Source organism: Mustela nigripes, chromosome 4 (assembly GCF_022355385.1).
Source record: "Mustela nigripes isolate SB6536 chromosome 4, MUSNIG.SB6536, whole genome shotgun sequence".
In the NCBI taxonomy this organism is placed as follows: domain Eukaryota; kingdom Metazoa; phylum Chordata; class Mammalia; order Carnivora; family Mustelidae; genus Mustela; species Mustela nigripes.
In genome coordinates this window covers 136446015-136471416 of record NC_081560.1, presented here as the reverse complement: position 1 = coordinate 136471416, position 25402 = coordinate 136446015, and the positions used below count along the sequence as shown (strand labels likewise).

Here is a 25402-nt window from a genome sequence, read left to right as displayed (position 1 = left end):
CGAATGATTTCATCAGCTCTCAATGAAGGGACAACAGAAGAATGACCATTTGTTGAAGGTATTCTAGGCACCTGGCATTAAAAATATGTTAGCTTATTCATGGAGTTAAATGAGTGAGCTCAAAGAGGCTCAGGAATTAGCCAAGGTAACAGAACCTATAAATTGACACACCAGATTTAAACTGACAGGAAGGGAAGGAAGGCACACAGGCCTGGGCTTCTGAGGACCTACTTCACCTCCTCCAGTTGGCTCAGGACCCTCCTGGGTGCTGGGACTGGCCCTGGGGGATCCAGTGTTATTGGAAATGGCATCCTTCCAGGTGCTCATCCTCTCTCCTCCTTCATGTTCAACACATTGGCAAATGCTGTTGGCTTTGCCTTCAAGATATATCCGTGCTCTAACTGCTTCTCAGTACCTTCGCCGCCCACTCACCGGATCTCTGCAAGAGCGTCTTGCTACTTACCCTGCTTCCGCCCTGGTACCCTCTCCCCACAGGGTCCCATCACTTCCACTTCTGCTCAAAGCTCCCCTAGAACTCTCAGTGCAAGCTCTTATCCCCCACCGGCCCACTTATAGGCCAAGCCGCTCCCTCAGCCCCAGAGCTCTCGGGCCCACGGCTGCTCCTCCAACACCCTGCACCTGCCTTCCCCCTGCCTGGAGCACTCACTTGCACGCACGCATGCGCGCGTGAACACACACGCATGCGCGAACACACGTGCGCGCGCACACACATGCACGCGCGCGTACACACACACTCACTCACTCCCTGCCCCCCCAGGGGGTCCTCAACCAGCACTATTCGCCCCGCCCCTCGCCTCTCTCCTTCCTACCTTTGCCTCCTAGCCCTTGTCACCATCGGAGGATCACATACACTTCCCTTACTTGTTTGCTGCTTCTCCTCCCCGGAATGCACCTGCTCGAGGGCGGGGATTCCTGCCTGTTTGGGGCTTCAGTAGGCATTCCTATGAGGTCTGGTGGCTCTAATCCGACATAAATTAAAAATCCTATCAGCAGTCCAGTTCTAATACCGGGGAGAGGCTAAGGACTTGCTGTACACCGACACGTTGATGCTTAACAAGTATTGGTTAAATGAGTGAACAGGGAAACATCAGCTTTTATTGGAACCACAGACTAACAGAGATGCCAATGATTCAAAAGGCCAAATTTGGTCTGTTGTGTTATGCCCCAAGTTTAGACTTTCACCGAGTGGAGGCATGGGATGTACTTAACTATTATTTCATTAATACCAGCATTAATGGGACAATGTAGTGCAGCAGAAGTACATGGCCTAGGGTTGAAAGACATCGGGGGAACCCCGACTCCCTGCTTGGAGGCTGTGGGATCTCTGGTTACTCGGTGTCTCCCAGTTTCACTGGGTGGTGTGTTCCTAAGTGATAGTTTTAAAGCTTCATTCGCCTTTCCCTCTCTGAGCCAGCAGATTTTCCCATCAGATTCCCAGGTCGCATTCCAGACCCAGTGAATCAGACCACAGGGTGTGTATGTGGGGTGGAGGTGGGGGGGAGGCAAGCAGCCAGGATCCTGCATTTTAAACAAGCATTCCCTAAGCGTTTAGGCTGCTGCTGCTACAAGACTGGCTAGAGTCTCGCTCCTCTGAGCCATCCCTGGACCAGCATCAGCACCAGCTGGGAGCGCATGAGGAAGGCTGAGTCTCAGGCCCCACCCCAGGATGGTTGGCACTTTGAAAACACAGTTCTCTCACACTTGATTGGACCAACTTACAGAGCCCTCAGCCCTTCTCTCTAACCTCCTAAAGGATGCCACTGAAAAGCCTAGGACAAACCTTTCATTTCACAATAAGGGACAGGCTTAAGATGCCAAGGTCTGCCTAGGAAGCTCCAGGGGAAGGCTTCCACAGGTGGATTAAGGCAAACCTTTAATCGCTAACATTGCTTGGTGACAGATGGAGGCCAAGAGGGCAGATGTTTCAATGCTCAGGTCATGACATCGAGCCCCATGTCAGGCTCCACGCCCAACAGGGCACCTGCTTGAGGATTCTCTCTCTCCCTCTCCCTCTGCCACTCCCCCTGCTTATGCACTCTCTCTCTCTATTTAGAGAAATAAATAAAGTCTTAAAAAAAAAAGAAAGAAAACTAGGGGCATCTGGGTGGCTCAGTCAGTTAAACATCTGTCTTCAGCTCAGGTCATGATCCCAGAATCATGATTCCAGAATTCATCGGGCTCAGTGGGGAGCCTGCTTCTCCCTCTGCCCCCACTTCCCCTGTTTGTGCTCTCTTTCTTTCTCTCTATGAAAAAAAAAAAAAGCTAAACAGGAAGTTACTTTAACATATAAAGACCACACACAGCAAAAATCTCATCTTTTAGTAAAAAAAGTACTGTTAACAATCAATATGGGAATTATTTTTTATGGACCCACTATATACAACGGAGAGTGCAGGTGGAACGTTACGGGCTTCATGGAACCGGCTGGTGCTGGTTCTGATGGGGGTCAACACTATTCACCAACACCAAGGACTTCCGCAAAGCGAAGACTCCCTGTTACAAAGTGAATAGCACACCCCACCCCCACCCCCAGTCTTCCCTGGAGTTTCTCTTCTGCAGGAACCTAGACTTCTACTCGCTGTGTTTGCCGAAAGCAAAACACACCTTTTTCATGGCTGGTCTAGAGAAGCCATTTGATGGTGCGGTCTCTTCTTTCCATGTTGTTTCCCTGTCGCCGTGCCCTCTTCCCCCCGCTAAAGCCTACAAAATGAATCTTAGCCAAGCAGGCACGTGGAAACCCCGTTAGCACCCCCCCAGGAGCCTCGAGCCCGCGACCGAGGAGAGCGACCCTCCCTGTCCTGGGGTGGCAGGGGTGGAAGGGCCGGGATAGGGAGCCAGGAGGGGGAGACACGTTACCTGCCAGGTACTCGATGACTGCCGCCATGTAGACGGGAGCACCCACGCTGATCCGGTACTTGAACGTCCCTTTCTTCAGGTACCGCATCAGCCTCCCCACGGGGAAGATGACACCGGCCCTGGCTGAACGGGACAGCTTGGACATTTTCTTCTTCCCGCTCCGGCCCGACATCTTGCCTCAGTTTCCCTCTCAGCTTGCTGACACGGAGGTCTCCTGGCTCTAACACGATGCTGAGAAGGAAAGAAGGCAGGGTGAGGAAGTGGGGCTGGCAAGCATTTGGGAACGGTGATGGGGCACCAGGACACCAAGTGACACATTTGGTGGCCCCAGGGTGACAGCTGAGACCTGGCAGCCACAGCCAGCCACTGAGGGCTGGGAGCTGGGCATGGGGGCTTTACGGGGTCTTGCCAGCCACCCTGTAAACATCTCCCCACCCCACTGCATCAGCCCAACCTCAGGGGGAGAGGCCAAAGAAAGTCACTAGAGAAAGGGGTCATGGTGCGGCTGTCTGCAGGACAGTGGCCCCAAAGATGCCCAGAATCCCTGCCTATGTCACCTTATATGGCAAAAGATTCTTTGAAGATTTGATGAGGTCGGGGATCCTGAGATGGGGAGATTATCCTGGAGTATTGGGACAGGCCCAGCATAATTGCAAAGGTTCTTTTAGGAGGGGGCAGGAGATGAGTGAGTAGGAACAGGTGTAATGGGAGAAGCAATGGATTCTCCCCTCAGAGCCTCCAGGAGGAAGCAGTCCTACTGACACCTTCTCTTCGGCCCATAGAACCTGAATTTCACCTCAGCTCCAGAACTGTCAGGGAATAAATTCATATTGCTTTAACCCCTAAACTGGGGCTAAGTTATTATAGCAGCAGCAAGAAAATGAAATGGATTCTTCTTTGCCCTGATTTGCTTCTGCCTGTCTGACTCCAGGGTACTTTGTTAATAGGGCAATGCCTGTAATGGCTGGCTCTGACCGACGACTCAGAGCTCCTGGGCGTTTCTTGGATGAAAGTTTTTTTCTAAATTCTCCAATCTCCAATTCTCAAAATCAGAAAGATGCCAGAAAATGCAGTTTACTCATCATGCTAAATGCAGAGGAATAAACCCCAGCAAATTAAAAACTGCAAAGCAGCCCAACCTTCCCCTTCTTTGAATGAGGGGTCCAGATTGATCTGGGGGAGAAACTTCAGAAAGAGCCTGAAGGAGGTGACTTCAATACAACACACGGACAGACACGCCAATAGCTCACTGTTATTTCAGGAACCGGTCTTCTGTATGAAGATAAGATAATTATACCCTTCTGAAAAGCTCACTCAGAGAATCATAATAGAGCTTAATCCATTGGTTGAAGGAGTAAAAGCAAATGAGACAGGACAAACAGGCATGACCAAAGTTGGGGTGGGGGAGAGAAAAGGAAACAAAATTTCTAGGAAATCCGTGAATGAGTCAAAGTTCTCTGCTTCAAGGGCAATGTCATTCTTTCTGGCAATTTCATTTGGGAATGCAAAGTAAGAAAGTCAAAAAGAAATTGAGATTGGTTCTTTTTGCGGAGGCTGCCTGTCTCACATGCCAGCTAGCCTAGTTTACCAACAGCCAATGTGACCTTGAAAAGGCCCAAGAAAGTGGACAAAAATATGACGGAAGAAAGTGCGACACTGAGGCATGGCTGGTAGGAAAGACACGAAGGTGGGATATATTTAATCTGGATGGAAGAATGAACACAGAGTTCAGGTGCCTAAAGTAGCTGATTACCCTGTTACAACTGAGAAATTTTATCTAAACACCATGGAATTGGCAACCAACCCTCTCATCCTCGAGGTGAATAATGTGCATTTGATGCATTTTATTACATACTTCACATACATTATTTTTTACGTGCTTATATGTACTTACTGTACTCCTATTTTATGAGTCGTTTTGCCCCCGAAAGATGTAGGTATTCATCAAAGTTAAGTATGAGCAAAGAGGAGCAAATAGCCTTAGAATGATTGTCTCTTTCATAATAAGGCACAGGGATCAAACAATAGCACCCTTTTTAAAACTCCCACATTTTCTGTGCTTCTGCTGTCCCAGGCTGTTACCTCTCATGGAGCTGCTTAGATGTCCTCCTTCGGAGGAAACAAGCGACTACAATATTAAGGTCCTAGCCATGAATTTACATTAAGGAAACTGAGGTCAGGCATCCATCTAAGTCTGCAGTACCCACTGTTGGTCATCGCGGACCCGGGGCACAGGGTGCTCATAGAGCACAGCGAACTGGTCCTGTCCGAAAGAGAGCGATATGATAGCTGTGTTAGTGGCTGGTGGGGTCCATAATGGAGGTGGCTCCTGGTCCAGTGGAAAGCCCCTAGGATCGGGAGCAAGAAGCCCAGGGCGAGGTCCTGCTTCTACATAAGTAGCCAGGAGAGCTCTGATTGTCATTGGTGTGGGCCTCATCTGTAAGACAGGGAGGTGACTCATTGATCCTGAAGGTCACTGCCGTCTGAAACACCCCAGGGTTCGTGAAATGCACTTTCAAATGGTTCTGGTAAAGAAGCTTTAGTTCCTTTAGGAAACGAATTCTAAGGAATTGAGAGCCTGTACAGGTTCATAAAGATGTATTAGCACTGGGGACTCCGCTAAGGGAATTATATGCTATTTGTAGTAATAGGTAAGTTGGGGGGGGGGTGGGGAGAAGATCAGTCCGTCTGGTTGCCAAGAAAACCACCTGGGAAGTCTGTCACAGGGTGGACTTGTCCTGCAGACACTGTGCAAGCTGTACGGACATGATCTCTCATACCAACCGAGAGAAGGACACACAGGACACAAATATCACGGGGGCAGGACCCACTCCTCATCCCTCCCCACCCCGCCATATTTTTCTCAAATGAAAATAGCCAGAGAATGACTAAGTATGCAGGGTAAAGCCACCTAGTGACTCTCCCAATGTCAGCCAAGTGGAGTCACAAGTTTCCCTAAAAAACAGGTGACATTAGGGGACAGACGCCTAAAACACTCGTGAAGATAAAACAGCCAGGTAGGGAAAAGCAGGGTCAGATCAGACAGAGGCGCATGTCAGCTATGCAGTGTAAAACGTAGGGATCACCCTATGCATAGCATTTTGTAACCAGGCTTTCTTTTTCTGGCTTCCAGACTTTCCTCCAGGTTAGGGCCTTAGAGCTGGGGAGGTGGCTCCGTCTGAGGTCTCTGAGGGAGACTGTGCCCGAGGAACCCATCTTTGCAGACACTTAAGCAGATGGGCACCCACCTCCGGGGCCCCGGATGCTGGGAGGACCCAAATATTGTAAGAACCGGACCACATCCGGGAATCCCTAAGGAGACAGAGGAAGCTGATGGGGCTGACGTGTCACACCTACTGGACCCCACAGGTAGAAGGAAGTGTTTGGCACCCACCATCCACTCCAGAGAAGACCCTCCCTTTACAGCCATCCCCGCCCCCAGTCTGGGAAGGGCTCTGCCTGGAGCGGTGAGACATTGTAACCCCTAACTGCCTTCCTTCCCAGGACTCCCTTTCCCCTGACTCTATCCAGTCTTGGGAAGTTAGGAGTGAAAAACTTGAACAAGTTTTTTATCTGTGAATCTCCAAAATCTACTGTAGAGGGCCACTCGTCGAAAGAGAAAAGCAGTATGGCAATGTGAAATTTGTTTCCATCAGACTAATACTTAAATGTTTACACTTATTTACCTTCTGCTCTAAAACAATTTTTTCTCTAATTAGGCACAGCTAAGGACTACCCTACATTATGTTTGTTTTCAAGTTTGAAGACAGAATATGGCTGGCTGGAGCTCTCCCGGTGGTTACAGGCACCACGTGGGCGCCCCCTGGAGGCTGCGCCTGGCCAAGCTCAACCGGCCCCACCCTCCAGGCCAATCCTGGGGTATCCTGGGGTCCCTAAGATGATTTGGGGACCAGACCAGAGAGAACCTAGATCTGCAATATATCTGTCCTTTCATATCAGAGAGACCAAGAAAAACCAAGATATAAAGTCTCCTGATGACTTGAAGAGCGGATGGGAGAGTTTTCAGCATGCTAACAGTGGGGGCTCAGGGAAGAAGACCAGAGAATGCCTGCTGCCTGCTCATTTCCCTTTCCCTCCAAAAGCACAACTGGAAGAACAAAACTGGTTTTGTGTGCTGGGCAGAGGGCACATTCAGATTCCGTTGTTTTAGGATTTATTCCTACAATGGGTTTTAAGCCCATAAGAACACTGATGAGATAGATTTCACAGATATGACAAGGGTAAATATTACATTGCAGCGTTGACTCAGACACGGGCAATAAACTCATGCTGGCTTATTCAAATAACTACTGTATTCCCCTGATTTTATAGTGCTTTCTTTTTTTATATTTTACTATCTCTGGAAATCAGTATGCATCTTCCAATCTATGACATCATCAATTCAATGAAAGACAATATTTATGAAACATTTATTATTGAACAAGAAACTACATTAGTTGTGGAGTATACATGGCCCTTGTCCTCAAATATTTTCCAATGAAGTTGCAAGACAGACCATGATAGAGTTTCAAATAGATGCTAGAGACATGGTTCCCAGACTGTGCACCAGGATACCCTGGGACAAATCAGCAAATGTTTTAGCTTTCAAGGGAAATAAAGTGATACCCAAACACTGTGGGACCCTATAGCCTCCAGGTCAAAGTGTTCCTACCAGGGGTTCATGACAGATTGTACTTCTTTCTCATGGTTCTGTATCTTATAAAGCTGAGTTTTTGATTGTTGCTGTGATTAAAGCAAAAGCCAGGGAGAAACTGATGTGGAACAGAAAATGAGAATGACCACGTCCAACCTTATTCTAAGGTCTAGGAAGTTGTGCAGTGCTCAACACACACATACATGCTATTTGTAATTCATTGTGGCTATTTAAGAACAGAATACAAATATTCTTTTTTTTTTCTTATTCTTGTATTTTTTTTTTCTTTCAAATAGCTCCTAATTGTTAGGACATAAATACAAAGATGTTTGGACCTTACCACTTAATAAGTAGAACCAACAGGTATTTCTTCTGGCCTAGGCATTCAGAGGAAAAATGGAGACACTAATTTCTCTGTGAATTGAGAAAGTCTGGGAACTTCTCTGTTAGGGCGCATCACCAGCAGGCTGAAACATATAATTATGACTTGCCCAAGGTCGCCCTGAAGCAAGGAAAACAAAATTTTAAATTAGTTATTTAAAATGTGTTTACGGGTGACTGGCTGGCTCAGTCGGTAGAGTGGGTGACCCTTGATCCCGGTGTTCTGAATTCGAGCCCCACACTGGGTGTGGAGAGGACTTAAAAATAAAATCTTAAAATTAGAATTTGAGTTTATTTTATCTTTAAATCTAAGTAATACTTGCACAGAGTAATATAAAGCAAAAAGACAAAGAAATGCACAAAATGAAAAGTAGTAGTCTCCCACCCCACTTTTTCTACCTGCAATCTTGCCTCCAGAGGTCATTCTGGAACAGTTCTATAATTTTAGTCCTGGTGGTCACTTCCTCAGCTCTAGTATTTATACTTTTACTTGGTGATTTATTTCCATTTTTAGATAGTCTATCAATGCCTAAGGAGGACAATGACTTTCCCCTCCCTTTTCTAGTTGTTGACAGCATACTACCGTTTTTATTTCTTCTGCTGATTACCTTGGAAACTTTATTTATTTTTAAAGATTTTATTTATTTATTTGAGAATGAGAGAGAGCATGAGCGAGGGGCAGGGAAGGAGCAGAGGGAGAGGGATGAACAGGCTCTACGCTGAGCACGCAGCTTGACTCAGGTCTTCATCCCATGCCCCTGAGATCAGGACTTGAGCCAAAATCAGGAATGGGACCCTTAATCGACTGAGCCACCCAGGCACCCCTACCTTGGGAACTTTAAATAACACACTTCAAGCTCTGACTTCCCCAACTTCAGGGTTCCCTATTGAGCTGCTATTACGTAGGCTGGGGCTGTGTGCCCTGAGCTTTCCCTGGTCCTGCACTCCCTACCTCTCCTCCCCTTTCCTACCTCTGCCCTCTCTGCCACCATCATCCCCACTCACAACCTTCCTTTGGTTCCAGAATCACAGTGAAGTCTTCATTTTGGCTCTAGGCTGATTTTGAAAGTGAAATGCTCCTAGGCAGCGTTTATATGACTAAGACTTTATAAAGACTGGCCCTTCAGAATCAGGTGGGCGTGGGGCTCACATTGGCCTTCTGTGGTCCAGCTCCGGATTAACAAGCGGATTCTCTGTGTTCTGAAAACGTGTCGTTCAACAGTCATTCTATATTTCACTTGGCTTCACCTTTAGATCCTGCCTTTGTTACAGGGCTCCCCACCCCCACCCCCAAGTTAGGAATCACTGTGGGCTGGGGTGGGGAGGGGCAGTAGCTGGGTTCTACAGAGCAACTGGGAACACTGGACTAGTGAATAAGGAGCACGGCTCCTAGGGGAAACAGGGTTAGGTGGCCGCGAGCCCCTGGTCATCACTTTTTCATCAATGAAATCAATATATAACCTCGTTTTATGTGTGTTTCTGTTCACAGATACCTTATGTAATATGTAGTGTTGATTCATCAACATTGAACTCATGGGAACTAGTGATTATCACTTAAACTTGAACGAACTTCAACTAACACACTTATTTCCTCCCAAAGGCACGTTTGTTCCCAACCTTCTTGTGCTCAGGAACACTGGACGGCATTTCAGGACAGTGCTTGGGGGCCAGTTCGAAAAGTGGAATCATCCATGCAAAGCACACAGATGTGCAAACCAGGGCACTACACGGGCCGTGGAAAGGGCACGAATTTACTGAGTGAGAGACAAAAGAGGAAGGCCAGTCTCGGTAGAACTTGGCTGGGAAGGTGAGTGATTCGGCTCAAATGTTTTGCTGCTCTGTGCGTCTTTGAAAGACTGAAAAAGCATTGATTTGGCCGTGACAAATGAAGTTTAGTAAGCCGGCAAACTCGCTAATACGGAATCTGTGAATAACGAGGATTGATCATGCTTTCCTTAAGTGTGGCTTTGCCATAGCCTAACACTGCCTCCCCCCGCCCCCACCACTTCTCGCTCATCGTTCTTTGCCGGGGCCACTTAATTCCCAGAGACTTGTACTCAGACCTCTGACCTCACGCTCCAGTCTGGAATGGTGCTTTCGCCCAGTGGTCATCCGGGACCATCTTCCCAGCTCCTCCTTCACCCCTCACCTCCTCCTTCTCTGCTCGCTGCCTGGTTTGCTTGGGGTCAGCCGCCTGTAACTCTTCGGAGACAGTACAGGGAAGTACACGTTGGTCTCTTATAAATGGAACTGTCTTTACTGAATGATCTTTGGGTGATCATTTGGTAGGGTATATAATTTTCAGCATCAAAATAATTTTGCTTCAACATTTTGAAACCATCGATCCATTGTTTTTTTTTTTTCATTCAGTGTTACAGAGAAGTGTGGTGCCCCCAACCCCAAGCTTTTATTTTTTTACTTTTTAAAATATTTTTTTATTTATTTGATACAGAGAGATCACAAGTAGGCAGAGAGGCAGAGGAGGAAGCAGGCTCCCTGCTGAGCAGAGAGCCTGATGTGGGACTCAATCTCAGGACCCTGAGATCATGACCTGAGCCGAAGGCAGAGGCTTAACCCACTGAGCCACCCAGGAGCCCCAACCCCAAGCTTTTAGATGGTCTCTTTCTATTCTAAAATTTCACAAGGATGTGTCTAAGGATGATGTCTAAGTATGGGTCCTCCCAGACCCCATTCACACTGCTCAATCAGTCAGAAGACTGGAGACTTTAATAATTCCAGACATTTTCTGTTCCAGACTTGATCATTTTGCCCCGTCTCTTTATGCCTCTCGCCTGTCCCTTCTCTTACTGGGATGCCTGTAAACCAGGGGTTGGAGCTCCTGCATTGCTCCTTGAAGTCTCTTGTCTTTTTCCTTCCATTTTTTCAGCCTTCTTAACATCTAATTTTGGCAACCGTATTATTAATTTCCAAGAGCTCTCTCTTGTTCTCTGATCATTCCTTTTCTCATATCAGCGCTGCCTTTTTTGAATGCACCACGTCTTCAAGTCTCTCTGAGACTAGTTAGGGTGTGTTAATGTGATCGTCTGCCCTCAAAATTAGTTGGTCCAGTCAGTCATCCCATGTATTTCTTTTCTTTCTCTTTCATGTCAGATTTCCTTCAATGTCTGCTGAGTTTGGTCATGCCTTCATGTTTAAGAATGAAAGCCAAGTCTGATCATTACCGGCAGATAGAAAAGCTTTTCTCAGCTGTTGTTATTAGCTAGGCATGGTTCCTGCTTGGGACCTCTGGGTGTGTGCATAGGGCCTGCCAAGCACATATCACCTGGGCACCCAGTCAGGGACTGAGAGCCCCCAAATGCCAGAATGGGAAAGCATCACTTTGTGGAGCTGAAGGTGTCCTAGAAATTCTAGACCTGCCCTGTAGTTGTTCAGTTTCTTTTATTAAAAAAATAAACCTTAATAGATTTCTTTTTTAAAATAAAGAAATTTATTTATTTTGAGTGGGGAGGGGCAGAAGGAGAGGGAGAGAGAGAATCTCAAATGGACTCCATGCTCAGCGCAGAGCCCGAAGTAGGGCTCGGTCTCACAACCCTGAGATCATGACCTGAACTGAAATCAGGAGTAAGACGCTTCCAGAACTGAGCCACCCAGGTGCCCCACATAGTTAGTCTTTTTCTTTAGAGAGGAAACCCAGATAGTTAGGTGGATGGATACATGCCCGATGGCCAGAAACTATAGGGAGGAGGGGAGGGAGAGGGACCAATTCAGCTGGCTGTTCTGGAAACAGACTCTCAGCAACTCCCCCTCTCTCACCCTGCCCACCTTCCGTGCAGCTCCCTCTTGCCTTACCCTTAAACGGGAGGCTCTCCTGTGTGACACTGTTTGCATGGTCCGAGGCACTAGGGTCTTCCAGCAATGTGTTAAAATCTCCCACCTGCTGAAGACCCACACCAGCCTTCCGCAAATGTTGTTGTTCAGATTTCCTTGAAATTCTTTTTTTTTTTTTAAAGATTTTATTTATTTGACAGACAGAGATCACAAGTAGGCAGAGAGGCAGACACAGAGAGGAGAAAGCAGGCTCCCTGCCGAGCAGAGACCCTGATGCGGGGCTCGATCCCAGGACTCTGGGATCATGACCTGAGCCGAAGGCAGTCGCTTAACCAACTGAGCCACCCAGGCGCCCCTCCTTGAAATTCTTAACCATTATTTTTGTGGGCTCCAGGAGAGGGAAAGCCCTTGCGCTCTAGCCATCATGTAGAACTGGAAACGGAAAGTGTCATTATAACTTAACATCCTAAAGAACATCAATTGGGAATCAGCCTAGAAATGAGTATGCTGGTAAAGAGAAAAAGCTCAGCTGTTTTATAATTGAGTAATAATGTCATATTGAAAAATTTAGATCACTTTCATCACCAGGTGAGTCACTGGTCTTGAGATAATTGAGGAATATAAAATTTCCTATCAAGAGATTATGTAAGACCCATTAATATAACCGAATCAAATTCAGTGTGTCTGTATTTGCCCAACTATAGCATATGGGATTCCTATAAACAATATTTATAATTATACTGTAATCCCAGAAGGGAGGAGAAGAAAGGAAAGAAAAATCCCAAGCATTTGCCCTTATTGAATGAATTGCTTTTGATGGGAAACAGCAAACTTTGCTTAACACTCTGATTGCCTGCCTTCTTGAGAAGACAAAATAGTCTGGTGTCTTTGGACCAATATTTTGTTTAATTTAAATACGTTCTTTCTCAAGCATAAAGAGCTGATCAAGAGTAATCCAATTTTTCTGCCTCCAACAACTTCTTGCAATGTTTATTATATGTAAACTCATGAGGACTATGACACACCCTAGCCAATCAGCGAGATGGTCCATCAGAAGCCGCCAGCCATCCTGATTCCAATGACCCCTTTTCTGCTGTTAAGGTGCTGCAAAGCGGCTTTTAAAGAGAGCAGTCATTTGAATGGAAACAGTCATTGCGGGCCGTGTGTCACAGTTGAGGGTTGGTTGGGCGGATGAACCACCCTGACAAAGGATCTGGAATTACAAGACAGCTTATTTTAAATTACTCTTTTGAGCTTGTTCTCTTCAGAAGTATGCGATCAGGGGCTATGGGGAGGGAGTGGCTGGGAACAGCAAATGCTCTGGGGCGGGCTTTGGTCCCCCATCTGCCTGCAGGCTGCTCCCGCTGGATAGAGAAATCCGGTCCTGCTGCCTCTGCTTTAGTTAGGAGGGACCCTGGGGTTGGCCAGTGAGAGGGGCCCCGACCCCTGAACATCAACAAGCCTGGGGCCTTGTTTTATCCATGCACTAGCTAGACAAACCTTGCCTCTTAGATGATTCTCCCGAAGTTTCTGTTGAGTAAGTCAGTGAACAAGGGAATCTCCATAGAAAAGTATGTGAATCAAAATGCTTTCATCTCTATATTACTTTAAAACCAGAAATTAGAGGACTTGTAGCTTTTTAATGATGGGGATGGATTTTTTAAAACTTTAAGTACTGTTTTAAAATTGCTGAGATGTACTCATTTCTCATCCCCGTGATATTTTTCTAATCTGTAGGATCGTGCTTCAGAATATTTCATATTGTAAATATTTATGAAAAAAACGAGGTAGACGCTGCAATGAAGCATCTTTACTCTGTCAGTTCAAAATTCACCTTTGGGAGACTAAAATGAGATAAATAAAACTCGGTAGAACATAAGGGAATTAAATGTATTAACTATATGTAGAAATATATTTTTAAAGGGTGTTAAAAAAAAAAACCTCTTAGCCTCACACCTAATAGAATTCTAATATATTTTGGTGTGTTCCCCTATGTACTGTATTAAAATAATAATAGTTAGTATTATTTTGTAGCTGTAAAAACCATTCTCAGTAATACTAGCTAAATCACCTGCTCTATTACATTTCCATTTATGAAGTCCAAGGGCAAATCATTATTGCACAAGTAATACTTTCCAAACCGTTTTCTTCCAAGGCCACCTTTAAGTGAATGAGAACAGTCAATAATTTTATCGTCATATATGTTAGAGCACATTAACAATTTATAATGTAAAGAGCTATAGCAAATGCAATTTCATCAAAATGACGCATGGATCAAATTAACTAAATTAACTAACCGTGAACGTTAGAACCAAGCATTAACCCAATTTATTTAAATTATACTATTGGGTTACAAATCATTCCCTTTTTAAAAAGTCTTTCAAGTCATGTCCTGGAATAATCTAGGAGGACATCAGCTTCTAGTGAATTCTTTATAACCCAGAGTCAGAGTGTGTGTGCCCATCTCCTTCTAGAGGGGACGGGAGAGAGAGCAGAGCATGGGGGCAGGGGGACAGATAGGGTCTGGATATAGAGTATATCCTGCTAGGATAGTACTCGGGGACTAGGTTTTGTTACCTTTGCTAAACGTGAGCTTATGTTTTTTTAAAAAAAGACACAAGGACAAGTTGTTAATATATATTCAGTCTCTTCGTTATTAGCTTGCCATTGTCTAATACAATATAAATATATTTGGTTATCTATGGTATCAGTTGATTGAGAAATGAATATAAATGAATGAATAAAAAAGAGTTTTATTCTTATTGGATCTCAGTCATGCACCCCGGAAGAAAACTGTCTTCCTGAATCTATTTATTCATGGAAAACAAAATAAAAACCAAACCCTTCACTGGGTCCAGCCTGGTCTCTTGTCTTTTTGCTCTTGGGAATTAACAAACCAGAACAGTGGGCAAGCTGTCTTCTTTCTTCAAAATCACGCAGTTTCAGATTCGTAGTGAGGTTTATTGTTATCAGTGGTGGCCTCTTATCCTCTGAGCAGGGGACCAACTTTGAGCCAAGATGAGCTTCTCAGGTGAGGGGTGAGGAGATGCGGGAGCCTGCTTCGGGGCTGGGTGTGAGCATGCCAGTATCAGACAGCAAGGAGACTGTAGCCCCCTAGGACTGCCTGACCCACCAGGGGCTTCCAGAGACATCCATGACTGCTGTGCCCCTGAGTGTATAGGTGGGGGCAGTTGTGGGTGCTCAAGACAGAGGCAGCTGCCCTGGAACTCCTCTTCCTCCATCCCTCCCTCGCCTGCCTCTCCCACCCTGTTTGCCTTACTGTCGGTCCTAAGGCAGTGGCTGCACTTTTGGTGCTGGTTGGGGGCGGGGGGCTGTGACTGCGGCTGCCATGTTCTATACTGGCAACACACAGTGCCCTTTCCTGGTGTGCGCGTACGGACAGGTCTTGGCAGTTTTATCTGCTACACTAGGTAAGGGCAACCGTGGGGTGCCTTGCCATCTACGAGCGGAAGCCGCTAGACCTCGAGGGTGAAGCACAATGGCAGATGGGAGGTACAGGGGACCGGAGTGGGGGGCGGGGGGCGGTGTACGCACCACCTGTGGTCCTTAGCCAAACCCACTGATTTTTCAATACCTCTCCTCCACAACCCTGCTAACTTTGCTCAGAGAAACAACAAAAAGAACAATCTTTCAGGAATTCCAACATATGAAACAGATGGAAGGAAGGGGAGCAGTCCTGGGTGCAGTTGGGAAGACCCTGAGAACCTTGATGGCTGGTCCCCGCCTTGCCTGCTTTGGGCCTCTGAGAAATGACAGCCATTACACCTGCCGACCTGTGAGGTCCTTTCCCACTTGAAAGATGGTCCTATTCTATGAAGATGCTCAAAAGGTCCCTCCTTCTGACCCCCCTCCCCTCTGTTACATCCACAGACATGGAACAACCCAGTAGAATGAAGTCATAGCCAGGTGACCTTTCCTTTGAAGGGACTATCTTGTCATCCACAAGCAATCATCGGAAAGAAAAACCAGACTTGAATATTCTACTTTGCTTTGTTCCGAAACTGCCCTTCTCCACCCCAAAACATAATCTATAGCGTTCACTGAAGAGCAGCGGGGGTGAAATCCAGTTTCATAGCACGGGGCCAACACTGGAGTGGGTTAGCACTGCACGAAAATTCCGGAAGCGTGATCGATCCGCAAGCTTGGCATCCTGCTGGGGGACCCCGTGAATAATCACCTGAGCTAAAAGTTTATGTTGTCTATTACAAAAGCTGTTGGAATTTACCTTTTCATATTCTGTCACCACTATCTAATTTTAATGGCTTTATTGAACGGTTAAGGCAGTCCAAAATACACATCGCATAATGTATGGCGTTATTAGCACCGGGCTAATGTAAATGCAGTAAATGCAGGGCGTGGGTTTCCCAGGATCGGTTTGATTTTTACTTTGTTAGGTTTTTGTCCACTTGTGCTGGAAACACCCCAAATTTAGTCCTCCAAACTGTATCATCAGGATTGCCTCTTTTATCCAGAAATAACCCCAAATCTCTGATCAGATCATGTGTCACAGTTTTGGGTTCAATATTATGGTAGCTAATCCTGGCATCCCCAGAATGAGCTGGAGCGAACGTCCCTGGGCTGGGGCTGCTGGTCGGACATGGATTTCCACCCACACTTCTCTGTCAAAGCACGAGAATTCTGACTTGAATTACTTACTCCATTCCTAGTCCAAATTGGCAACGCCAGTCAAATAAATCGGGCGAAGTATGATGGAGGGCGGGATGGATAAATGAACAGCAAGGGCTTCAGCGAAACCACCAAATTTATCTTATTTAATACTTTGTGACAAGACAGTTTAAAGCACAGTGTTGTGTAGCTCAATCGGATAATCTTTATCTTTCATCTGACAGAGGCAGGTAAAATGGTGATGCAGAGAAGTTTTTAAAGTAAAAATCTTCATATCGAACCTAATCTGAGACTCCCTAGGGAGGCCCGCAGGCCCTTGTTCTCACCCCATGGAGGGGAGGATGTGGGTTGTAGAGGTAGGGTGTCTGGAGCCGACTCCCAAGTCTACCTCCAGCTGTGGGCACATCTTCCACCTCTCTTTTCTTTCCCATAAGATGGATCTAATAATAGTACCCGCCTATTGCGCTGTGGAAAGAATGAAAGGAGTGAATATGGAGAAAGTGTCTGGAACAGCACCTGGCAGGCAATAAGGCATTTCATAAACCTTAGCCATTGTGGACTTATTTCCAGAGAAGAAACAATTTTAGGGGATGACTTTCATGGAGCGCAAGCTGGCATTTCCCCTCTAGTTCAAAAGCAACAACGACAATCCCGCAGCACTGGGTGGTCTGTGTACATCGCGAAGCTGGAGCTCAGCAACATCTTCCTAGGAGCTTGTGTAAAGGGCTGGTGATGAAATTTCCACCCTGGGGAAACAGCGAGAGCTACCCAAGCTACTGAGAACTTCAAGACAGGGAAACTTTTATTTTTCCCAAGATGGGGCACTTGGGGCCCCTCCTAGTCCGATCCCCCAAATTCCATCTGTCTGGGAATTCACAGTCAGTCATCACATGGTTAGAATCCTAGGATTTCACAAGGTCATGATCTAAGACGGAAAGGGACTAGAGTGATCGACCATTTTTAGTGCCCCCCTCCTGTTGGTAGCCACCACAGAAGGTGTGACAGGGGAGGGGCGGGGGTCAGTAAACACCTTGTCTCTGACCACACAGTCCATGTGAGACCAGACCTATGACCAGCCCCTCACCCCCACTTCTGGAACCCAGCCTGGGGCTGTTTTTCCTGTACTCGGTTATACCTGGCAGTGTAATGTACACATTTGATCTTCAATAAATATTCCTTGAATGAGTGAATAAGGGAAACCAGCCTTAAATGTCCCTTTCTTTCTTTCTTTCTTTCTTTCTTTCTTTCCTTCCTTCCTTCCTTCCTTCCTTCCTTCCTTCCTTCCTTCCTTCCTTCCTTCCTTCCTTCTTACTGCAGTCTCCACTGCAATGTGGGACTTGGACTCATGACCCCGAGATCAAAATTTGCATGCTCTAGGGACAGAGCCAGCCAGGTACCCCTTAAATATCTGTTTCAAAAGGGGGGTTCCTTTTGTAAATTTTTGGGGGGAGGGGAATTGAATTATCCTCTCAAATGCTCATCTTTCCCTCCAACTTAATTCCCCATATATAGCCCTGTGTGCATCCAGGAGAAAAAAACTCCCCCATCCTGAAGTTTTCACTATCTTCCTTCTTAAAATACTACCTTCCAGCATTATTGTCAGAAGTTCCTCTACTGGTTCATTTTTTTCTCTCATCTAAATCTAATGTAAGATATTCACAGAATCATAGTGATTAGACAAGTATAAACTATTGGGTTTAGTTCCCTCACCCACCTGAACCTTGGCAGGGCAGGCTGACCACAGCCTCGCAAGGGAATTTACGTGATAACGTGATGACATTGAAGAAAGAGGAAGACTGTCTGGTCAGTCTTCCTTCTGCCTGCCTCGGACCCTATCCCCTTCTTCTGCATTCTCTGTGAAGCCTACTCCCAGCCTTCTTCCAGACTAAAATTCTATTCTCCCTTTAAAAACTGTTGCAGCATTTTATTGGGACTGTTGTTACACATTATCAATCACTTGTAACTTCTTAATTGTATTTAGTTATGCAAGTAATACAGAAATTAATTCAAATAGTAAAATTCCAAATGTTGTAACAATTGTTACAGATGGGTATGAATAATTGTATGACTAAACTCTTCCTTGATAATTTCTCCAGTTCTCGTCTCTTTCAGTGGTGTCTTTATGCTCTTCCTATCTTTTTATATGTGCATTTTTACTTATAGAATACATAGTATTTTGTTTTTGTTTTTGACATAAATAATACCATACAGTATGTTTTGTTCTGTAACTGCCTTTTTCATTAGTATGTCTTGGTGACCTTTCTGTTTCAGTGTATATGGGCTTACTTTATTCTTTTAAAATGTTGCCTGATCTGTCCAGAAGACAGATGTACCAGATTTTATTTAGCCATTCCTTATGATGGCCATTAGGTTGCTTTCAGTTTCAAAACTGCCAAAACTCTGCAATGGGAGGGAATTACATAATCTGTGCCTGCTTCCCTAAGATATAGACCAAGAAATGGAATGGCTGGGTCACAAAGTGTGTCCATTATTTGACTTTAACAGTGCCCTCCAAATTGGCTATACCAGTTGACATACCTGTTAGCAGTGCAAGAAAGTAACTGGTTTCCCACTTAGCTTGCCAAGAGTAATCATTTTTTTACCTTGTCTTACTTGCATACATATTTTATCTCCTAGGCTTGGAAACTGAGCTCCCTCAGAGCAAGGCCCATGACTTCTACTTATATGTATTGGTTTCCCCAACCAGAGGTGTTTAAAAATTGGGTCCCAGTAGCTGCTTGGGGAGTGATCTCCAATCACAATCTTTGCTCATCCCTGTGCCAAAAGGTTATTTCTTAAGAACGAAAAACAATTTTCAAAAACTTGGTTGGATTTTTGTACATCCTTTCCCCTGGCCAAGTTACAGATATCTTTCATTTAAAGTTGTCTGCCTAAAACAGGATTCCCTCGTTCTCTGCAGGCAGGAGGCAGTGAAAGCAGACCTGCCTGTCTCAGACAACAGCTAACAGGGTGTCCCACCCACTGGGAAAAGCCTCAGAATCCCTGGGAAGTAGACAGAAGATGGGATGGAGAGGGAGTAAGGTCCCTCTTTGGAACATTCTAGATCCAAGGAATGAAATTCTTTTACAGAGTTCTGAAATAGAGGAAATCATTCATAATGTCGGAAGCATGGCAATGAATGGATCCAGGTGAGGAAGACCTGTGACAGGCTAGCAGAACTGGAGCAGAGAACCGGAAATAAATATATTTTCAATTTGGTTACAGGAAAGGGAGGTTTTAGAGGTGTAAATTACTGGATGCAAGATAAACTTTTCCTTCAGGCAGAGCCTATATTTATTTGTATGATAATCTGGGGCTAAAGCGATTCTAAAAATCCGTGAGCGTGGTTCCAAATCTTGCCGTTCTGAACATTCACTTAAAAAAAAAAAAAAAAAAAAAAAAAGAGTTTTCCAAAAGGGTAAGAGATAACTTTCAGTTAAATATGAACGAGCTGAGAATTGTGTGTCGCTAAATAAGAAACAGTATAAACCAAGGCGCGTTTTGCTCTGGATAACGTTTCTATTTCTCTCGCCTATTGAACCGTTTCAGTAGCAACTGTGCAGCCCAGGGAGGGGGCACAGTGGTATTTGGACACAAACACAAATGAGAAAAATGAAGAAATCGTTTGCTAGGGTGGACTGACCGCCTCCAGCTGAGTGGGCCCCTGAGGTCTGGGGGGCGCAGGCGCGGGCCCTGTTCGGAATTCCCTGGGGTCACCAGCGCCGCTGGGGTGCGGGGACCCCCTTTCCCATCGGGGCTGCCCTGCCCCAGACACACAGGGACCCGCGCTTTGGCTTCTCAGCACGCTTCTTCTGGCCCCTTTTCGCTCACCGTAGGACCGTTGCCACTAAACCCCAGCAGTGACCCGGCGGAAATCAAGCCCGCGGTGGCCCAGGTGGTGGCCGCAGCAATCAGCGCCCGGGAACTCCTGGAGCAGGAGTTGGGGGCTCAATGCCCGTTGGCCATTGTTGGGAGGAACAAAGAGGGCAGGAGCGGAGGGCGCCCCCACGAGGCAAGGCGGGGAAGGACACCGACGGGTGCGATTTCGGCGGCGGGCGAGGCTGGCACCGGGTGCTGGGGAGAGCGGGCTGCGAGCCGGGGAGGCAGGGCCGGTCCCGCCCGCCGCGCCCCGCACGCGCCTCGCGCGCCGTCTGGCGCCCGCCGCAGCCCTTTCCTTCGTCGCGGCCACTTTACTTTTATCCCCCTTTCCCTTTTATTATTATTAGTACTATTAATTATTATTGTTATTATTATTGTATTTTTCCCGCGCAAAGCGGGAAGCGGGGATTGCTCCAGCGAGCTCCGCGGAGGGGCCGCCATTTCCCGGGGAAAGCGCAGCGCGCGGCGGCACCGGGCGCCCCGGAAAGGGAACCGGAGGGGAGTGCCCGGCCCCGAGACCTCCTCCGCGCCGGCCGGGGCTCACGGGGCTCACGGAGCTCGCGGCGCCCCGCTACCGCGCAGCGGCCCCCGGCGTCGCCCCTGCCGCCCGCGTCCCGGGTCTGACCTTCCGCGGCGCGGCCCGCCCCCGGCCCGCGGCCCCCTTCCCTCCGGCCCGCGCCCCCGCGCCCCTTCCATTGTCAGCCCCGAGCGGGCCGGCGGCCAGCCCCGCACCCTCGGAGGCCCCCCGAGCGGCCCACCGCCCCGGAGCAGTTCCCTCGGCGGCCGGGCGCCTCCCTCCTCGGCTCTGGCGCCCCGAAGTCCGCATCCCGGGACCCCTCCGCTCCCTGCCGGGCCGGCCTCGCCGCGGCCCGCCGCTGGACCCCGCATCCCGCCGCCTCCTCCCACCTCGCCCAGGATGCCCCCCGCTCCTTGCCGGCCGCGGCAATTTTACCGCTTCTTTCGCACCCCCCCCCCCCGCCTTTATTTCGCGAGGAAGCAAGTTGGGCAGCTTGATTTATTAATTCTTCTCTCTTTTCTTTGGCGGGGAGGGTCGGCTATCGGGGTGCGCCCGCAGGGGCCGGGCGGCGGGAGAGGCAGGGGTTCTCTCCGGCCCCGGCGCTGCCCCCGCGGCGCGTTTTGTCTACAGACCCCGGCGCCCCCTGAACAATAATGCCATCGCCATGGCGGGCTCACCTGGTGCTGCGCCTCCTGCTCCGGGCGCCCGGTGCCCTCGGCACGCCGCTCCCGGGGCGCAGGTTCGGCCCGCGCGGCGCCGGTGCCGGGCAGGACTCTTTGCCTTTCTTTGGGTTCTATCGGTGCTTGTCAATGGCGGCAAGCGGCAGTTCTCCGGGCCGCGGATAGTAGCGGGGGGAGGAGGAGGAGGGAGAAGGGATTGCTCCTTCTCCACATAACCACCTCTAGGAGGAGTCGCTCAGCCTCATCCCCCGCCAGCCCAGGCTCCGCGACGGGTCCGGGGCTTTCGGTGGGGCTTGATGAGCTATTGTCCTTCAGGAGCATTAATGATGAAACCGCGCGGCCTCCGCGTCGCGGGCGGATCTGCCGGCTGCGCCGAGGGCCACTCGCGGAGACGAGGCTTTCCCCAGGGCCGGGGACAGAAGCGCTACGGTCAGGATCCGGAGGCTCCGGAGAGCAGGAGCCACCTTTGGTGGGAGAAGACGGCGTGGGCGTTCATCGGGCCCTTCTGGGGAGAGCCTTAGAAGGGGAAAGCCCAAACGGCCCCCTTCTATGGTCTCGTGTCCTCAAATAATAACGAATACCGTACAGGAACGTTCGTGTCTACCCCTGGGGCTGTTGCCTAGGGTGGCCACGGCCACGAGAACTGAGACTGTGTATCCATGCCTGTTGGCTTTTTATAAATTCAGACCAGTTTAGATTCCAGCATTGCATAATATTAGCAGATGGATGTTTTGGTGGGGGAGACGGTGTGTGTGGACATAATTTTTAATTCGGTTGCTTTACCGTGTGTTAATTTGTAATATCGAAGCAGGTGTTAAGATGGGCGCGAGGCTATTGTCTTAAGGACCAAATGTTAGTTTCGAGGAAATGTATTTTTCTAAGGATGCGGTGGACAATATCAGGTGTGATCATGGGATTAGTAGTAGCTCTCTTCTACTGGAAGCCATCTCCTTTGTCACTGGAGATGGTGGTGGGGGCTCCGTGGCTGGGGGTGAGTCCAAGGAATGTGTTTATTGCAGGGAGAAGTGTTCACTTGCTATGGGCCACCCATGCTTCCTCGGGTTTCTCCCCATGACTCAAAGGATTGGGAGAGGCGAAATTTTGACCTCTTCATAAAAGAGAAACCCACAGGAAGACACAGGTCTCCAGCATTGATCAAATGTGTGCTTTTCAGAGCCTTTCACATTTGGTGATATTGTGTACATCTGCCCCCACAAACCTGTAAATGTTTAAGTAGTGGGAAACATTGGGAGTGACTGAGAGCCTCCAATCCCTGGAGTGGGAAAGAACCCAAATGCCCAACTGGCCTTGGGATTTTCATTAGTCCATGGGGGCTGTTGATGGAATTAGTAGATAGGGCTTTAGACCGTATGCCTTTTAAACAAGTATTTTGCTGAGAAATCTGTCTGCTTCCCAAAAGATCATGCATATATCGAAAGGTATAAATAAAACCTCATTTGTTGAAATCTCATATGGCTTCTCCAGCTCTCCGGGACACAATAGTCTCAGTTTATGGAGACTTCCTTCACTCTTCTTCCTATCCCTTTTACCCTCTCTGTATATGACCTCACTCTTCTTTGTCTTTGAAGGTACTCTCCAGGTCAGAACTCTAGTCTTTTCCCGAGACATATATTTAAAGGGTTTCAAATGATCCCTTGGGAGCATCTCAAATGGTTTCGATTTTCCTGTTCTAGAGGAAGTGCCTATCTCCCTTCTTATATAGATTTTTGGTGTGTCCATTCTTGATCACAAATAACCTCCAGGCCAACATTCAAAAGAGTTCAGGAGCCTTCTGGGAGTGCTTGAAAAATGCTCCTACCCTGTGACCCACTCAGCCTGGCTGACTGAGATATAGTTGAATAATTCATCAATATATATTAGATTCACATTCTCCCTGTAACTTTGCCATAAAAATGGTACACTTGGTCATTTTTATGTGCATTTTATGTAACTCATTTCATCCTAGCATTTTGTTATGTGCTATCTGAGAAAGGCTGGTCTAAGAATTTACTGGTCAGCATTCTCCTGTTTCCTCCTGGTGGTTTTCTTCCAATAGATGATGTAGTCACAACTTGGAGAGTCAACAGGGGTGTCAGCTTCATAAGGCTCTTGTTCCTTGAATAGAAGGGATCATAGAGGCCACCTGCCTATATGTTATAGGATGAAATCTGATCTTCAGGTGGGTCAGGTGACTTAGTCAAGGCCACATGGGTGAAACTCCAGTTCACTTACCGTTACCCAGCCTAAAGCCGTTTCCCCCAACTCCAAACCTCAGAGGATGTACAGAGGATAAATAAGCAACCTAATATCCGGATCTAGTTTAATTATATGTATTTATTATTGGACATTTGACACATGAACAAAAATTTGACACGGATAATATCGACCATTTAAAATGGTCAACAGGGGCGCCTGGGTGGCTCAGTGGGTTAAGCTGCTGCCTTCGGCTCAGGTCATGATCTCAGGGTCCTGGGATCGAGTCCTGTGTCGGGCTCTCTGCTCAGCAGGGAGCCTGCTTCCCTCTATCTCTCTCTCTCTGCCTGCCTCTCCATCTACTTGTGATCTCTGTCAGATAAATAAATAAAATCTTTTAAAAAAAATAAAAATAAAATGGTCAACATAATTAGAAATTCATCAGTAATTGTAAGTTCTGCATTGACCTAGCTCAAGGAATCTCAGACAAAGGGAATAATATATAGGAATAACGAGAGTTTGCACTTCCTGCATTTTTCCAGAGTGCACTGTACTCTTACCCTTACTAACTCATTTAGTCCTCACAACCACTCTGTGGGTTGGGCAGTATTACCTTCTCCGTATAGACAGAGAAACTGAGGCAAAGAGTGAATGTGAAACTTGCCCCCCAGTTATAGAGTTAGGAAGTGGCGGTTTCATATTCTTAATTCCTGTGCTAATCTGGTGGGAGGGAAAGTATGCGTTCTCTTCAGGTGAAGTAATTTTGTGATCAGTCACAGGATGGGATGTCCCTTGGCCATTCCTAATACATATACTCAAGGATGCAGCGAAAAGCCCAGGTGTAGCAGGTTTGGTTGATTACCACCGCGCTGAAAACATTTTCTTAACCTTTGACTGTGTGTGTAGATAACATTATGAATAAATGGGTTGGCTGTGAGTTGACTCCATCAACGACAAGGAGTCTAGCGAACATTTTATTGAGATGCAGGATGGATTTCTTCTCCACATAGGGAGTCATACAGCATGATTTAGAGATGGGGGAAAAAAAAAGAACCAGCCATGCAGCTAGATTCATAGTCTGTGGAGTCTACTAGTCATTCATTAACAAAATCATCTATTTTAAAGACAGCTTCATTGATTTTGGCCCCCCACAAACAGTTTTATTTTCTTATGATCCCAGTGTATGATGTTCTGTGAATTGAGTGGGTGTTCATTTTCCATGATTTGTTCCAATATAGTTCATGACACCTATTATAATTTGTGGTCATTTTACCCTTCTGAGATGTTGGTATGCAATGACCCTATTAATTTCCTGACCCTCGTCTCTTCCAGAAGGAATGTATTGTGTGGGCATATATTTATATCTGGCCTACGTGAGTGTATGCGTATTATGTGTCTAAGATTTATATATCCAGATTAATTTCATTTGAGAATTTCTGCTCCCCTTTGAAATAACTTGAGATTCCCTGGGAGTGTCATAAAAACAGATGGAAATCATTGGTTTAAGCTTTTCTTTGAATGTAAGTTAGGCAATTCTAGATGCTGTATTAATTCCATCAAGGCACCAACTGGCGTAACTTGAAATAGCAACACGGAGGCCTGAGGTTATGAGTGCAGGCAAAGCTCCAGGCTAAAAAGTACCCCGCTAAAAAGTACACAGCTTTTAAATGTACCCTATAACCTGAGAAATACTAGGCAATCTGACTCAAAATTTTTTATTGGCTAGAAATATGCAAAGTCTTCCCTGGTGTTATATTTTGAGTGGTGAACATTTGATTAATGTTT

At 47.0% G+C, this 25402-nt stretch overlaps 1 protein-coding gene across 1 annotated transcript in view; it reads right to left on the bottom strand.

The window, feature by feature from the left end:
- The window catches only part of LOC132016383 (core histone macro-H2A.2), a 42896-nt gene extending 20791 nt beyond the window's left edge, over nucleotides 1-22105 (bottom strand). Inside the window, exons 1-2 of the mRNA XM_059397629.1 lie at nucleotides 21422-22105; nucleotides 2878-3108 (exon numbers count right to left, since the gene is read on the bottom strand). Of these exons, the coding sequence (XP_059253612.1) occupies nucleotides 2878-3049 (172 nt within the window). The 5' untranslated portion in view covers nucleotides 3050-3108; nucleotides 21422-22105. The remainder of the gene's footprint in view (nucleotides 1-2877; nucleotides 3109-21421) is intronic.
- Nucleotides 22106-25402: the final 3297 nt, after the last annotated feature.